This window comes from Suricata suricatta, chromosome 7 (assembly GCF_006229205.1).
Source record: "Suricata suricatta isolate VVHF042 chromosome 7, meerkat_22Aug2017_6uvM2_HiC, whole genome shotgun sequence".
Classification (NCBI taxonomy): domain Eukaryota; kingdom Metazoa; phylum Chordata; class Mammalia; order Carnivora; family Herpestidae; genus Suricata; species Suricata suricatta.
In genome coordinates, this window is record NC_043706.1 from 43,888,534 (window position 1) to 43,904,930 (window position 16,397).

The 16,397-nt window shown below is 35.9% G+C and overlaps 1 protein-coding gene across 1 annotated transcript in view; it reads left to right on the forward strand.

Moving 5' to 3' along the window:
- The window catches only part of CD2AP (CD2 associated protein), a 140,456-nt gene that overhangs the window by 94,284 nt on the left and 29,775 nt on the right, over window positions 1-16,397 (forward strand). Inside the window, exons 9-11 of the mRNA XM_029944200.1 lie at window positions 1,029-1,133; window positions 7,032-7,068; window positions 8,155-8,217. Of these exons, the coding sequence (XP_029800060.1) occupies window positions 1,029-1,133; window positions 7,032-7,068; window positions 8,155-8,217 (205 nt within the window). The remainder of the gene's footprint in view (window positions 1-1,028; window positions 1,134-7,031; window positions 7,069-8,154; window positions 8,218-16,397) is intronic.

Consider the following 16,397-nt stretch of genomic DNA (forward strand, 5'->3'; position numbering starts at 1 on the left):
AAAGCAAATGAATAATATGATTTTTTTGGTATATAAAGTGTTAAGAATGTTAAGTAAGATACACTTTAGAAAGTTACAGTTTCTGTTGACCCTCCTCTCCCACTTTGTTTTGTCCTTTCTCTTCACTGAGAACTGTATATCCTCATAAATCAAATTTTAATATTATTTGACTCATTTATTTTTTATTTATACTTATTTTTTAATGTTTATTCATTTTTGAGAGAGAGACACACACACACAGAGTGTGAGCTGGGGAAGGGCAGAGAGAGAGGAAGACACAGAATCTGAAGCAGGCTCTAGCCTCTGAGCTGTCAGCAGAGAGCCCTACGTGGGGCTTGAACTCATGAGCCAAGCTGTGACCTGAGGCAAAGTTGGACTCTCAGCCAACTGAGCCACCCAGGCGTCTCTAAAATTATTTGACTCATTTTAAAAACATGAATCCCAATTGTGTAACTACTGCTGGAAGTAATATGTGGGTAATATTTGATTTTATGGAGGACCTTATGATCTGTTTAGCCCTTTTCTTTTTTTTTTAATATTTATTTTTGAGAGAGAGACAGAACATGAGTGGGGGCAGGGAAGTGCAGAGAGAGAGGAGACACAGAATCTGAAGCAGGCTCTAGGCTTGAGCTCGAGCCCACAGACTGCGATATTGTTACCTGAGCTGGAGTCAGACATTCAACCAACTGAGCCACCCAGGCGCCGCCTCAACCCTTTCTTTTTCTTGTAAAAATAATAGAATTCAGTCTTTTCATATTTTGTTATAAACTTTTTCCTATTTAAAGATAACACCTATTATAAGTATTATATAATATTTTGCATTGTGAATATTATAATTATCATATTTAAATTTAAATATAATCAATATATATATAATTTAGTGTTTATATGTTTATATTATATATAAATGCATGTTTTGTAAATTATATTTGTATTTCTATTGTATACATAATTTTATAATCTTAATCTATATACAATCTTAGTATAATGAATGATAAAATTATTTGATTCTTCATTTTGCATCCTAGGAAACTGGAGAAGCTGGCTGGTGGAAAGGTGAACTTAATGGGAGAGAAGGAGTATTTCCAGATAATTTTGCTGTTCAGATAAATGAATTGGACAAAGACTTTCCAGTAAGCTTTTATTTTTCAATGATGATAATGGTTTAATGAACCTTTGACCAATATTTCTTTAAGAACACATATTTTTCTTTGCATTATTACTGAAAAACTTAATGGGGGGTTTCCAGTTTATATATTCAGGTAAAATTGATTTGAGCTGTAGTAAAACAAAGCATATTCAGTTCTGTGCTTTGTTTTAGGTTTTCTTTCCCCACTGGCTATATTGAAAAGTAACCTTAGACTTCATTACTTTATTATAATTAAAAGAAAGAAGTCTCTGATACTAGTTAGACAAATTAACACTTGCCTGGAAGAAATTGTACTTTAACTGTACTTTTGTTGAAAATCTTATTTTAAGGAATTATTAATCTTACTTACTATATTACTCTGTCAGTGCATTTTTGGGAGGGTAAAAAGCAGTCTTTGCTTTCTTACAGAATTTAAGACCTCTGTCTCACTTCTTATAGTGAATAAAGTGAGGCTGAGTCATTCATCAGTCATTTGCTTTTCTGCAACTTGATCCCTTTTTTCCCCATGGAAGGATGGATCTAATTGAGGATTGATTGATTGACTGAAGTATAATTGATATACAGTATGCTATTGGTTTTAGGTGTTATAGATCATAAGGATTAGATATTTTTATACACTATAAAATGGTCCCCATATGATAAGTCTAGTTATGATGTATCACCATACAAGGTTATTAAAACATTATTGACTATATTCTTTATGTTGTACATTATAGTCCCATGACTTAGTTATTTTATAACTGGAAGTTTGTACTTCTTACTCCTCTTCATCTTATTTCACCTTTTCCCTATTTCACCTTTTCCCTTATGGTATCCAGGAGTTTGTTTCCTGTATCTATGAGTCTGTTTCTGTTTCGTTTATTAATTTGTTTTGTTATTTAGGTTCTACGTATAAGTGAAATCACATGGTATTTTCATTATCTGTCTGATTTATTTCACTTTGCATATTATCCTCTAGGTCCATTTGTGTTGTCACAAATGGTAAGATTTCATTCTTTTAATGTCTGAGTAATATTCCATTGTGTATGTATACATCATCTATATATAATATATCATCTTCCAGTAGTGAACAGTTTTACTTTTTCCTTTCCAGTTTGGATGACTTTCTTTTTCTTGCCTAATTGCTGTGGCCAAGGTTTCTAGTACTGTGTTGAATAAGTAAGTGTGGGGAGAGTCCTTGTGTTGTTCTTGATCCTAGAGGAAAGCCTATTAGCTTTTCACCATTGAGTAGCATGTTAACTGTTGATCTGTCATGTATGGACTTTATTATTGATGTACGTTCCTTCTATACCCACTTTGTTGAGAGAGTTTTTATAAATGTTGTATTTTTTAAATGGTCTTTCTGCATCTATTAAGATGTTATAGGAATTTTATCCTTCATTATGTTAAAATGGTGTTTTATGTTGATTGATTTGCAGATGTTGAATCATTTTTGCATCCCTGAAATAAATCCACATGATCATGGTATATGATCCTTTTGATGTATTGTTCACTTCAGTTTGCTCATATTTTGTTGATGATTTTTACATTTATATCCACCAGGGATATTGTATGTACTTTTCTTTTTTGTGTGTGATGTCTCACTGGTTTTGGTATCAGGGTAAATGCTGGCCTCATAAATTGAGTTTGCAAGCATTCCTTCTTCAGAGTTTTGGAATAATTTGAAAAGGATAGTTACTAACTCTTCTTTAAATGTTGGTAGGATTCACCTGTGAAGCTCTCTGGTTCTGTTTGTGGGAATTTTAAAATTACTGATTGAATTTTATTATTTGTAATGAGTCTATTTATTATTTTTTACAATCAAATTTTGGAACCTAGAAGAAATTGATAAATTTCTAGAATCATACTTTTTGTGATTATCATGATTATCCATTTTTTCTGTGTTTTCCAATTTGTTGGCATGTAACTGTACTAATTTCTTATGATTTTTTATATTTCTTTTTTTTTAATGTTTATTCATTATTGAGACAGAGAGAAACAGAACATGAATGGGGATAGTCAGAGAGAGAGAGGGAGACACAGAATCTGAAGCAGGCTCCAGGCTCTGAGCTATCGGCACAGAGCCCGATGTGGGGCTCACACCCACAGACTGTGAGATCATGACCTGAGCCGAAGTTGGACCTTTAACCGACTGAGCCACCCAGGCACCCCTGATCCTTTATATTGCTATCATGTCAATTGTAACTTGTGTTTAATTTGTTTATTTATTTGGGCCCTCTCTTTTTTTCTTGATGATTTTGACTAGAGGTTTTTGATTTTGGTTATCTTTTCAGTAATCAGCTTTTAGTTTCATCTGTTGTTTTTCAGTTTCTGTTTCATTTATTTCTGCTTTGGTCTTTATTCTACTAACTTTGGGTTTTGTTCTTTTTCTAGTTTCTTTACATGGAAAGTAAGATTGTTTAGGAATTTTCTTATTTCTTGAGATTGCTATAAACTTGCCTATTAGAATTGCTTTTGATGTGTTACATAGGTGTGGAAAGTTGTGTTTCTCTTTTTCATTTGTTTCAACGTATTTTTTTATTTTCTCTTTGATTTCTTTGTTGATCCATTGTTCAGTAGCATTATTTAGTCTCCATGTGTTTGTGCTTTTTCCAGGTTTCTTCTTGCAGTTAATTTCAGATTTCATACCATTGGGATTGGAAAAGATAATTGTTATGATTTCAGTCTTCTGAAATTTACTTAGTATTATTAAATTTTTTAATGTGTATTTTTGAGAGGGAGAGAGAGAGAGAGACAGCGGGAATGGCAGAGGGTCAGAAAGAGAACAGGCTCCAGTCTCTGAACTGGTAACACAGAGCCTGATGCAGGGTTCAAACCCACAAACTGTGAGATCATGACCTGAGCTGAAGTTGGACACTTAACTAAAGGAGTCACACAGGCGCCCCTAACTTTTGCCATTTTAATTATAACATATCTTTGTGTGGCTCTCTTTGGTTTCATCTTGTTTGGAACACTCTGTGCTTCCTGGACGTGGAGATCTTTCCTTTGCTAAGTTAAGGATGTTTGTATCCATTATTTATTCAAATAAATTTTCTGTCTCTTTTATTTTTATCCTTCTGAAACCCCTACCATGTGAATGTGAGCACATTTGATGTCATTTCTGAGGTCTTTTAAACTATTCTCTCTCCTTCTCTCTCTCTCTCTCTCTCTCTTTTTTTTTTTTACTGTTGTGACTGGGTGATGTCCACTATTCTGTCTTCCATTTGGGTGATCCATTCTTCTGTTTGGTCTCCTGTTGATGTTCTCTGGTGTATTTCTTAGTTCGGTTATTGAAATTTTCATCTCTGAACACCTTTTGGTACCTTCTTATATATTCTACCTCTTTGTTAAGGTTCTTCCTATATTTCTTCATTCTTCTCCTAAGTTCACCAAGCATCTTTATGACCATTACTTGAATTGCTGATCAAGTAATATTAGTGTTTTTTTCTGAGGTTTCGTCTTGTTCTCTTGTTTTGGACATCTTCTATCTCCTTATATTGTTTGTCTTTCTGTGTTTATGTCTATAAATTTGGTGGAACAGCTAACTCTTGGTCTTGAAGGAGTGGCCTTGTGTGGGAATGTCCCCTTTGTTTACTCTGATACCCACAGGATTTGGTTGGGCAGCTGGAGCTGGAGTAGGCATGCGTTAGGACTGTCCTGGGGCTTCCTGCAGCAGGTCACTTTGGCAGAATGGCAGAGTTAGAACTGGCGCAGGCTCCTTGGTGTATGACTTGAGCTGCTATGGGCCTGGGACCAGGGATTCCAATATGCTGTGTGCCAGGGCCACACGGGTGGGAGAGCCTGAGCTGTTGTCTGCAGGCCTGGGGTGTGCTGGAACTTCCCGGACCACCGTGTTGGGATGGCTAGAGCTGGGGCTGGCAAAGGGCAATGGACTGTCTTGGTGGGAAAGCTGATGTGGACTAGGGGCCTGGGACTTGCTGGGGCAGGCCCAGGAGGCCAGCAAGAGTGCCAGGTCTCTGCTTTCATCAGTGCTGTCAAAGTAGACGGTTGGAACATAAACAGTGGCAGTTGCAGGCATCTCCAACCCCTGGAAAGAGTTCTAGCAGTTCCTTCACCATTTGCTAGAGGCTCTATGATTAGTAAATGGATTTTCTTCACTTAGGGTCTAGTTGCACTTTAAATTGCTGTTTTGTTTCTGTGCCCCAGGGTAGGTGTGTCTGCTTGGGACCCTCAGTGATAACACCCTACTGCAAGTTCTTGAATCTGAGGTGTGGTTTGTGTTGTTACCTTGTCTCCTACTGTTCTGTGTATTGTTTCTCTATTGTTTGTTGTGCAGAAGCTGTTCCGTCCGCCTTTACATTTTCCAGAGGAATTGCTCTGCATGTAGGTGTAGATTAATTGTGTCCATGGGAGGAGGTCAGTTCTGAGTCTTCCTATTCCATTATCTTGGACTGCCTCCTCCTTGCTACTTTTCTAAGGGAGTTGGAGAGCAAACACTGAGAACAAGACAGTCTACTATATTTTATTTAAGCCAATGTAGAAATTTCCAACATTTGCAGTCTTTATTGCAGTTATGTGAATCCCTAGAGGTTTCTCTATGGGTTAATGCTGTCTGAGGCCCTTCTTTTGCTAGATTTCAATCTGTCTTCAGCCCTCAGGGTGCTTTATTTTATTTTTTTTAATTTTTTTAAACATTTTTATTCATTTTTGAAAGAGAGAGATAGAGTGTAAGTGGGGGAGAGACGGAGAGAGAGGGAGACACAGAATCTGAAGCAGGCTCCAGGCTCTGAGCTGTCAACACAGAGCCCAGTGTGGGGCCGAACCCATGAACTGTGAGATCATGACCTGAGCTGAGGTCGGATGCTCAACCAACTGAGCCTCCCAAGCACCCCACCAGGTGCTTTATTTTTATACCTAATACACAAATTATTTGGGAGGGTTTATTTGGTATTTATACAGCACTATCAGTTATTTTTAATTTGGGAAAAGCACATTCACATGTCCAAGGTTTTGAAGTCATTAAGTCTTAAAAATGAATAAATGCTGAACCCAATGAATTTGAATAAATTGAAGGAAAACAGGCCTTTTCCTTAAATCTTCTCCTTGAGAGTTCCGAAGAATCAAGAGTATAAGCTAGTTATATTTATTAGCTACTTTTTCTAAAACAGTCTCTTTTCTCTCCTATTCTCTGCCACCTATCTCTCCTTTCTCCCAGTACTCCACTGTTAAAGAGAGGAAAAATTGTGCCTTGGAATCTTTTTTGTTGTTGTTTTTTGTTTTTTGTGGTGGATCAGAGTCTAATTTTATACTGGTAGGCTCAGAGGAGATCCTTCTCCAGAGATCTGAGTCCTGAGCACAAGCATGGAGGACAATTCATCATCTGCTACTTTATTCCCCATCAGTAGTAATTCGTGTGCCTTGGAATCTTAAAGTAGGGGGGACAGTAGTGAATATTTTTGATGATTATTATGATTTTCTTTAATGTTTATTATTTTTGAGAGAGAGAGAGAGAGAGAGAGAGCGCGCGAGAGAGCAGGGTAGGGGCAGAGAGAGAGACAGAGCATCCAAAGTGGGCTCTGTGCCAAAAGGAGAAAGCCAGACATGGGGCTTGAACTCATGAACCATGAGGTTATGACCTGAGCCAAAGTTGGATGCTTAGCTGACTAAGCCACCCAGGTTCCCCTGATTATCATTAAGATTTTTTAGATTTATCGTAATCACTGGTAAGTTTTGACGTATTTGAATTTTGATCAAGAAGGCATTTGTTCTGATAGAGTAAACTTTTTGTCAGTGACCATTTGGATGTTAAGATCTTACTATTTTAGAATTTTTGTCAGGGATAAGATGAGGACAGATATATAATTTAGATTATTAATCTGAATTTATTTTAAGTATGTAAAATATAAGTGTTCATGTGTTTTCACCATTGTTATTTTAATAGAAACCAAAGAAACCACCACCTCCTGCTAAGGGTCCAGGTATGTAAGAAACATTATTCAGTTTGCTGTTTTTCATATTTTCAAGTTATAAAATGGTGAAATTGGGATTTAATTGTAAACCATTTATTTATATTAGCAAAAACTAAATGTGATGTGATCTATACAAATTCTAGAAATCTATAAAATTGAGTGTTCATTTGTATTAATATCAGTCAGTATTTTTTAAAGTATAAATTATATAAAATAGGATTTTAAAAATAATTTGGATACTTTAGTTATGACTGGTCACTTTTTTCCACACAGTTTAAATTCATTTATTTAGTTTTGAGATAGAGAAAGAGAGCAAGCAGAGGAGGGGCAGAGAGAGAGGGAGACAGAGAGGGAGAGAGAGAGTCTCAGGCAGTCTCTGTCACTGTCAGTGGAGAGCCTGATATGGGGCTTGAACCCACAAACCATGAAATCATGACCTGAGCAGAAATCAGGAGAGGGACACTTGACTGAGCCACCCAGGTTCTCGTCATTTCTAACTAAGGAAATTATTTTTCTTGAAAGATTTGCTCTTTTAAAAAAACAATACAGGTCCTTCCCTACTCAAGTTTCATCTTTGTATTTGCTGACTTAATCCCAGAGCAAGGAAAGCATATGATAAAAGTAATTTTTATGGAAGTTGGTGTTCAAGGCTTTTTATTCATTAGTCATGATGGGGCTTTCAAAATTAAAGATAAATAAAATAAAAGATTGAATTCCTCAGTCACAGTAGTAATAGTTCAAGTCTCCATACTCAATATTGGATAACACAAAAATAGAATATTTCTGTCATCATGGAACAGTTCTACTGGAGAGTGGTGTTGTAGGGGTATGTATGCCTTCATTTGACAAAGAAGGAGCTGAGACCACAGTTATGACTGTGGTTAGTACTATGGAGACTAAGTTACTACTAAGTCATGTAATGGTGGTAGGTGCAGGATTAGATATTTAGCCAGCCATTATGGTTCATTGTTCTTTCTGTTAAGTCATGTTTTCCTCTGATGTTATTTTTAAACTAACCTTTCCAGCTGAATACTATAATTGTCTTTGTGCTTTGAAACTAATTTTTTTAAGTATTAATTTTGTTTTTTTCCTTAGCTCCAAAGCCTGAGCTAATAGCTATAGAGAAGAAGTATTTTCCTATAAAGCCAGAAGAAAAAGGTAAGGCTCATTCTTCCACTTTCAGAAAAATAATTCTTCCTTTCATTCGTCATTGTAAATAAATAATATCTCTCCACATTGAATGATTTACACTAATTTTTAACAGCTATTCAGTATTTATAAGTATTTGGAATTTTCTGGGAGGAAATAGTTTATCAAGATTGGTAGGAAATTAAGATTTTATTCAGATTGCTACCAATTTACATTCATTAAAAAGTTAAACCATTACTTCAGTAAGGATATAGTATTTCATTATTATATATTATTATTTCTTCAAAAAATAACAAAACTTAGCATTAGATAGTTATTCTTTAATTATTTTTTAGAGTACCAATTAAAATAAATTAAAAAAAATCTTAAGTGTAAAAGTGAGTTCTGGGGTACTTGGGAGGGGATCAGTTGGTTGAGCATCTCACTTCACAGTCAGATCATGATTTCACAGTTTGTGATTTTGAGCCCCATGTCAGGCTCTGTGCTGACAGCTCAGAGCCTGCAGCCTGCTTTGGATTCTGTGTCTCCCTCTATCTCTGCCCCTCCCCTGCTGCTCTCTCTCTGTCTCTCCAAAATAAATGAATGTTAAAAAATTTTTTTTTAAAAAGTGAGTTCTAGCGAGGAAGTGATTTGTTTTGTATTATTTAATTTGCACTGTCCATATTGGTCATATAAACATGGAAAGTATTCCAAGGTACTGTATCTATTTTGTTAGAAACATTATTTTGTTCTGTTATTATTAGTTTGGAGAAAATAACCACTTTTCTTCGTATACAGAAAGATCTGCAGTGCTTAAGTCTAGTGTTTTAGGTTATATATACAATTGACCCTTGACCAACATAGGATTTACAGGTCCATTTGTACATGAATTTTTTTTCCAATAAATAGGATACTGCACTGCAAATGTATTTTTTGTGATTTTATTAATAACCTTTTCTTATGCTTACTATATCATAAGAATAGAGTGTATAATATACATAGTATATAAAATATGTGTTAATTGACTGTTTATGTTATTGGTAAGGCCTTTTATTCAACGGTAGGCTTTCAGTTAAGTTTTGGGGAGTCAAAAGTTATATTCAGATTTTCAGCTGTGTAGGGTATTGGTATTTTACGAGTTTGGACAGAAGTATAATTTGCTAAATGTGTAATATAATACCTTACAGAATATGTCTTACTATTCTAAGAATCTTCTTTGCTCTCTTATTTCATCTCTTCTTCCCTCAGCCCCTGGCAACCACTAATCTTTTTATTGTTTCCATAGTTTTGCAGAATGTCATAAGGTTGGAATCATAAAGTATATAGCTTTTTCACTTTGTAATATGTGTTTAAGTTTTCTTCATGTCTTCATGACTTAACAACTTATATCCTTTTAGTGCTAATTAATATTCCATTGTCTATTTAAAGCACAGTTTATCCAGATTTACTTACTGAAGGGTATCTTGGTCACTTCCAAACTTTGTCAGTTATGAATGAAGATGCTATATATAATTAAGCATCCTTGTCCAGGTATTTGATGGACATAAACTTTTAGTTCACTTGGGGAAATAACCAAAGAGTATGGTCACTGGATAATATGTTAAAAGTATGTTTAGTTGTATAAGAAACTGTCAAGACACCTTCCAAATTGTACCATTTTGCATTCCCATCAACAGTGAATAAGAGCTCCCGTTGATCCTTATCCAAGTCAACTTTTGTTGTTATTGGGAACTGACTCCCCCAATTACAATTCTGGTATTATCTTCTACCCTTTTCATTCACTAAATACCGTAACTACACTCTTGTCCCTGAATATGCCATGTATCCATAGCTTTATCTCTTTCTTATTATCTGTGCTCAGCATGGAAAGGTTTTAGCTTCTTTTTTTCTTTATGTTTGAGAATTTTTTATTTATTATGCAAAAACAATTAATACTTATAAAAGCATTAATCTAGATATAATATGGCTATTGTTAGGTCTGAGTATTGGATCAGTTTATTTTGGTAGCTGGTTATAATACCCGTCCTACATGAAAGACTCCTCCTACAAAGATATGTGGAACCAAATGTAAGAACTTGTTGTTGGCTTCAAGATCTACATTATGATATTATTTTTATAGTCTCCCCCATCAAGTAGGTAGGGGTTTTATTGAAATTTAGTAATGACTTCCTGTATTCCTTGAAATTAGTCAAATGATACCATTAACAAAATAGAAGGTGATGCATTTTTAGATCATTTATCTGCTCAAAAACCTTGATGAAGTAACAAGGACTGAACTGGCCCTCCTGACTTCAACAAACAGAAAACTGGACAAAATAGATGAAATAGTGGTTTCAGATATTGGACAATAGTTAGCTTAGAACTGTTATCACTGAAGGAAGTTATCACTGAGCCAGTAAGGCAAGCCCTAACGTGACCCCAGCTTATTGTCTCAAAGCAGTTTATATGCAGCAGAAAGGAAGAAGCCAAACAGAGTCTGGTTTTCCTGTAGAGTGGAGGAAGCAGGAGAAAAGGATTTTAGGGAGGCCAAAGCAGCTACAATTTGAGGGGCAGAGTGCCAGAATGGAGAGAACTGCACAGAGAACATCCTGAGATCTCGGTACAGTTTACCGTGAGGCTTTGGCTGAGTGCTGTGAATTATATACTCATGAAAGGAAACTTCCATTGCTAGAGAAATAATTGCTAGAAAGCATTTGGTGAAGTTGATTTTGGAACTCACTAATAAATAGTTCATGTTCCACAAGCCACAGGGGAAACACTTCATAAGGTGTAGGATGGAGTCCGTAAAAGATTATATCACCTTAGACTAAAGTCTTTTTTTTTTCATTTACCTTGGAAGCATATTGAACTAATTTGATACAGAATTCAATACAGTTTGAAAGCGTATAACACCTGAGATTGTAAAATATGGTGTCCATTGTCTGATAAAAAAATTACTAGGCAGGGAGAGAAAAAGGATAATAGCAACCTGTAACTAGAATTAGTCAACTGAAACAGACCCAGAAATGATAAGAGATGATGGAAATAGCAAGAACATCAAAACAGCTGTTAGAGGGGCTCCTGGGTGGCTCAGTTGGTTAAGTAAGTGTATGACTTCGTCTCAGGTCATGATCTCACGGTTGGGGAGTTGGAGCCCCGCGTCTGTCTCTGTGCTGACAGCTCAGAGCCTGGAGCCTACTTCTGATTCTGTGAGTCCCTCTCTCTCTGCACCTCCCCTGTTCATGATCTGTCTCTCTCTGTCTCTCAAAAATAAATAAATGTTTAAAAAAAGTTAAAAAAATAAACATTAAAAAATTATTTTAAAAGAATGGAGTTTAAATCTTGACTATTTCCTGCCCCATGTCAACATGTAGATTTTGTCAAACCTGCTTTGCGGTTTCCTGCCTCCTGTTTTCTAGAAATACCTGAATGCTGGCCATATTGTGCTTCATTAGAATAATAATATCAACACTTTTGAAGAATAAGTTTTTCCTCCTGCTGTTTGGAAAATGTTTCTTGAACATACCTCTTAGTAGCCCACTTCATTCTCAATGAATGGTTGTTCTTGGTATGAAATATATATGAAAGGAAGGGATCAACTGATGTTTATTTTGGAGTACCAGGCAGTGAGGCCTATAAATGTGTAGGAGAGAATGTAACGAAAGCTCTGTTGGGCTTATAACTCATTTAAGTGTTCACCTTTATGCACATGTTCTCCCTCGTAGCCTCGGTCACATCCATAGGAAGGGCATCCAGCCATTGAATACTTTTATTAGTAGGGGCAGTGAAGCTGTGCTCACTTGCTGGAGGAGCATTTTCCTCTAGAGTTTCTATACCTGCAGGTGGTAAGACCAGGTTTGTCTTATTTTTCATTCAGTTCATAAGCAGAACATAACCAGATGGCACACACCTGCAGGCAGGAAGTAAGCACCAACATGTTAATATTGGCAGTGTTTCCTAGTTAGCGGAATGGGAAGGAAGAGTTGTGCTGGTAGATGTTCCTCTTGACTTTTTTTGTCTCTGTACCTGACACTAAGGGAGACAAGTTACTGTTGCTGGGGAAATGTAGTCACATGCTAGGAATTCACTGCTAATACAAGAGACTACAGATTTCGAGGGTCTCGTTGGCTGATTTCTGGGACTTTCTATTTTTTTTTTTCTCCAGTAAATTGAATTGTGAATCTTACTCTGTTTGAAACAGTTGTATTTGACTATGTAAGATTTTCTATTGCAGAGGTTTACGTGACAATAAAATGCTTGCACCACTGCGCTGGTTCCCACACAAAGGCCCAGTAGCATTATTAATTAATTCATTTGCTCAGTTACTGAACTAAAAATTAATAAGGACTATCAGAGTTGGATTTTTGGTTTTATTCTTGATTCTTTGGACAGTCCTATATTTAAAGGGTCATGGCTTAACCACTGTCGGCATTCTGTTGATTCTCAGTCAGTGTTTGGATTTGTTCATATTCATTGCTGTTTTCTTTCTACTTTCATTTGTTTGCATTTCATATTTTCTACCTGTGTGTGCCTGCTTGTATTTTTATATGTTTTTCTAAATATTTATTTTTGAGAGAGAGGGAGACAGAGCATGAGCAGAGGAAGGACAGAGAGAGAGAGAGGGAGACCCTGTCCGAAGCAGGCTCCAGGCTCTGAGCTGTTAGCAAAGAGCCTAGCTTGGGACTCAAACCCACAAACTGTGAGATCATGAGCTGAGCTGAAGTCGGATGCTTAATCAACTGAGCCACCCAGGCACCCCTACACATATATATTTTTAAAGAATTTATTTTATGGAGGACCTAGTGGTAGAACATGTTTTGTTTTTTTCTCCTCATTTTTGATATTTTGCCTTACATTGAATTCTAATCTGACAAAATTGGTCTTGGTACATAAGTGAGCATACTGCCTGAAATGAAAGTCTTGAGGTGTTGTTTGCTAGGGTGTTCTCTTCTTCCTATGCGCCAGTAAAAGGAATGTGGAGGAAAAATGTAATGAAATTGAAATGTGATAAAAAGGTGTAGATTTTCCAGTTGATATGCTGGCTATGGATAGTCAGTATTCTTCATTACAGAGTGATTTGGAAATCAGTATTCAAAATATGCTTTTAAGTAGTATGTGTTCTGGGATTTTGGTGTAATGCAGTTTTGTGTGGAATTAAAATCAAGATCCGTGTGTTTGACTCATTTAACAGCAGTTATTATTGGAGGCCCTGAACTCAAATGCCTTTTTATCTGTGATGAAGTCTGCAGTACAGACCCTTGAGTTGAGAGCTGTGGTAGGGCTCTATTGTATTATATATTTAGTATGCTTACCAAAAAGGAAATAGTACTTATCTCTAATGTTTTACAAAGAATATTCTGGTATCTGTAATATATCACTGCTGCTGGAACCTAAAAATAATCTTGACCTCTTAAGAAGTAGCAAATATTCTTTATTATACAATTTATTTGTATACAAAATACAAAATACAAATATATAAAGAAGAAACAGGTTTTTAATAAATGTTAAATATGAAATAACATAAAAACCAATCAGTATGCATGCATGAGGCAACTGGCTTCTGCAATCACTAGAAAGATTAATTTTTTTTTTATTTCAAGTGATAGTCTAACAATTTTAATTGAATAGTTAATGTGCATGATAATGAGAAGACTATAATTATTCAGAGACTTAGAAATGAGCATAATGTGTTGACTGGAAAAGAGAAGGTGATTCCAGACCACAGAAAGAGAATACAAAAAGATTGAGAGAAAGCAGCATATTCAGGAAATGGCTATAGGTAACTTAGGAAGAACTGTGAGAAACTAAGCTAGAAATGTGTCTTGGTACAGTTGTTTACTGTTTTGGTGGCATATTAGAATTACCTGGGTGTCTTTTATTTTTTTTTAAGAAGTTTATTGTCAAATTAGTTTCCATACAACACCCAGTGCTCTTCCCCACAAGTGCCCTCCTCCATCACCTCCACCTCTTTTCCCCCCTCCCCCTTCAGCCCTCAGTTCATTTTCCTGGGTGTCTTTTAAAAATATGCTGATACTAAGGATTCTTTCCAGATTTTTATAGGGTAGAACTCAGATAGTAATATATATTTTCTAAATATTTATTTAGTTTTGGGAGAGTGCAGGTGGGGGAAAGGCAGAGAGGGGGGACAGAGGATCTGAAGTGGGATCTGCAGTGACAGGCTGACAGCAGCAAGCCCTATGTGGAGTTTGAACTCACGAACAGTGAGATGATCTGAGCCAAAGTAGGTCGCTCAGCTGAGCCACCCAGGTGCCCCTCAGGTAGTAGTTCTTTTTAAAGCCCTCCATGGGATTCTAATCTGAAGATAAAACTAAGAACCACGTATGTAACTCATAAAAGGCCTTTTAATACTACGGCAAGGAGTTGTATTTAACCTTTTATGTATTTCCTTGTACCAAAAAGGAATTAAAGTAGTGATAAGGGTTTCAGAATTTATATTACGGAAGTAAAGGGTGTATGCTCATGCTTCATATAAATATGCATTGGTCATTATTATGCATGGCACATGAACTTAATATATTTGAACACTTCCTGTTTCCTACATTTGGGAAAAAACTCTAGCTTACAGTATTTTCTTCCCCAAAGCAGACTTTCTTGACAACATTAGCCTTAGTTTAGCCTGTAGATTTTGAGTGATCTGGCTCCCTATTGAGTTTCCTTTTTACTTGATAACTATTTGTGGTAGGGTCCCCCATATAATGTTCATAGTTTCAGTTTTCTGCCCTCCTGGTTACGTGGTATAGTGCCCTTTCCCTAGAATCCCATCTTTATTTTGTACTCCCATCAGATTCTTTTCATACGTGATTCTTCCTCATTTTTTCAGATCCAGATTAAAATGGCCATCTTAATATCACCTGCTTGACATTAGTCTTTTCTTTATTACTCTGTCTAAAAGTAGGTATTTCTCATTATTATAGGTTACATATACAATAGATATTTTTTGTATGTTGTCTTTTTCCCACATTTGACTAAACCACTAAATGCCATGGGGCAAAGGTGTAGTGTCTGTGTGTGTGTGTCTGTGTCTGTCTGAATCTTACTTGAAATTGTTTCTGTAGTTTCTTGCAAAGTACGTATATAATGAATAAGGGATACTCAATACAGTAATTACTATGTAATTGGAAGACTTAAAAAGTGGTGTGACATTTTCAGATATGTTTTTCTGAAACTGTTTTAGTGCTATTTGAATAGATGTGGTGATGGTATGGATAAAAAGGAAATTGGAATGTCTTCAGAGGAAAGAATGAAAATCCTTACCAAACTAAAACAAGAGGGAAACAGTCTAATTTAATTGGAAGTCTAGAAGGAGGAGTCTTACGACCCTCCACTGAATAATTTCATTATGGACCTGGATTATAACTCCCTCCATTTGCCATCTTTAGTGTCTACTTTGTCTTCAGATTGGTTTCTTTGAGGTCACAAGAATGCTGACTGTGACAATGAGGGCAACTCAGTAACTTGTTCATTTAATAGGAGAGAGGAAAACTTTTCCATAACTGTGGAACATAAGTCCTTTTCAGTTTCTTGGACCAATTTGGGGTATGTGTTCAATTCCAGACCAATGTAAAAAGAACGTTGTCTACTTACTAACTTGGTATGATCATATGAAGGCAGGATAGATTTGCGTGAATCAGCTACATTATCTGCTGAAGACGTTGAGATATATTTAGGCTCTAACATAAGGAAGGTGGTTTAGGTTTCTATTAGTCATCTTGTTGGACTAATTAGTTCCTAAGGGTTGTGATGATGGGGAAATGAGATATGACTTATAGAATAAAAGACAGTTCCTAGGAGAAAATACACATGAGTTCAGCTTTTGATAAGGGATTTGATATGAATATAGGAAATATGGGATGAATCTTTGCTGAGAGTTTGTATTAAGCATTTGTTTATAAGGTGTTATCTTAGAAGTTAGCTGTTAAATTTATGGATACAGGTAAGGTTGTTCAAGAAGATTGCTTAAAATCAGAATAGGAAGAGTTTCGAGTCTTAGAATGTGTACATTTAAGAAGTTGTTAGATGAACTGTCACTCTTGAAGAAGATTGATAAGTGATCATATAGACAGGAAAGGTAAGGATTTTCATTTCAGAATGATCTGAGTGAGAACAACTGGAAACATTGTGTGAAATATATACATATATATACTAGACATAAGAGAACTCTGAAAGGTAGGAGAAATTATAAGGTCAAGATCCAGGAGAGGAGGGGAACC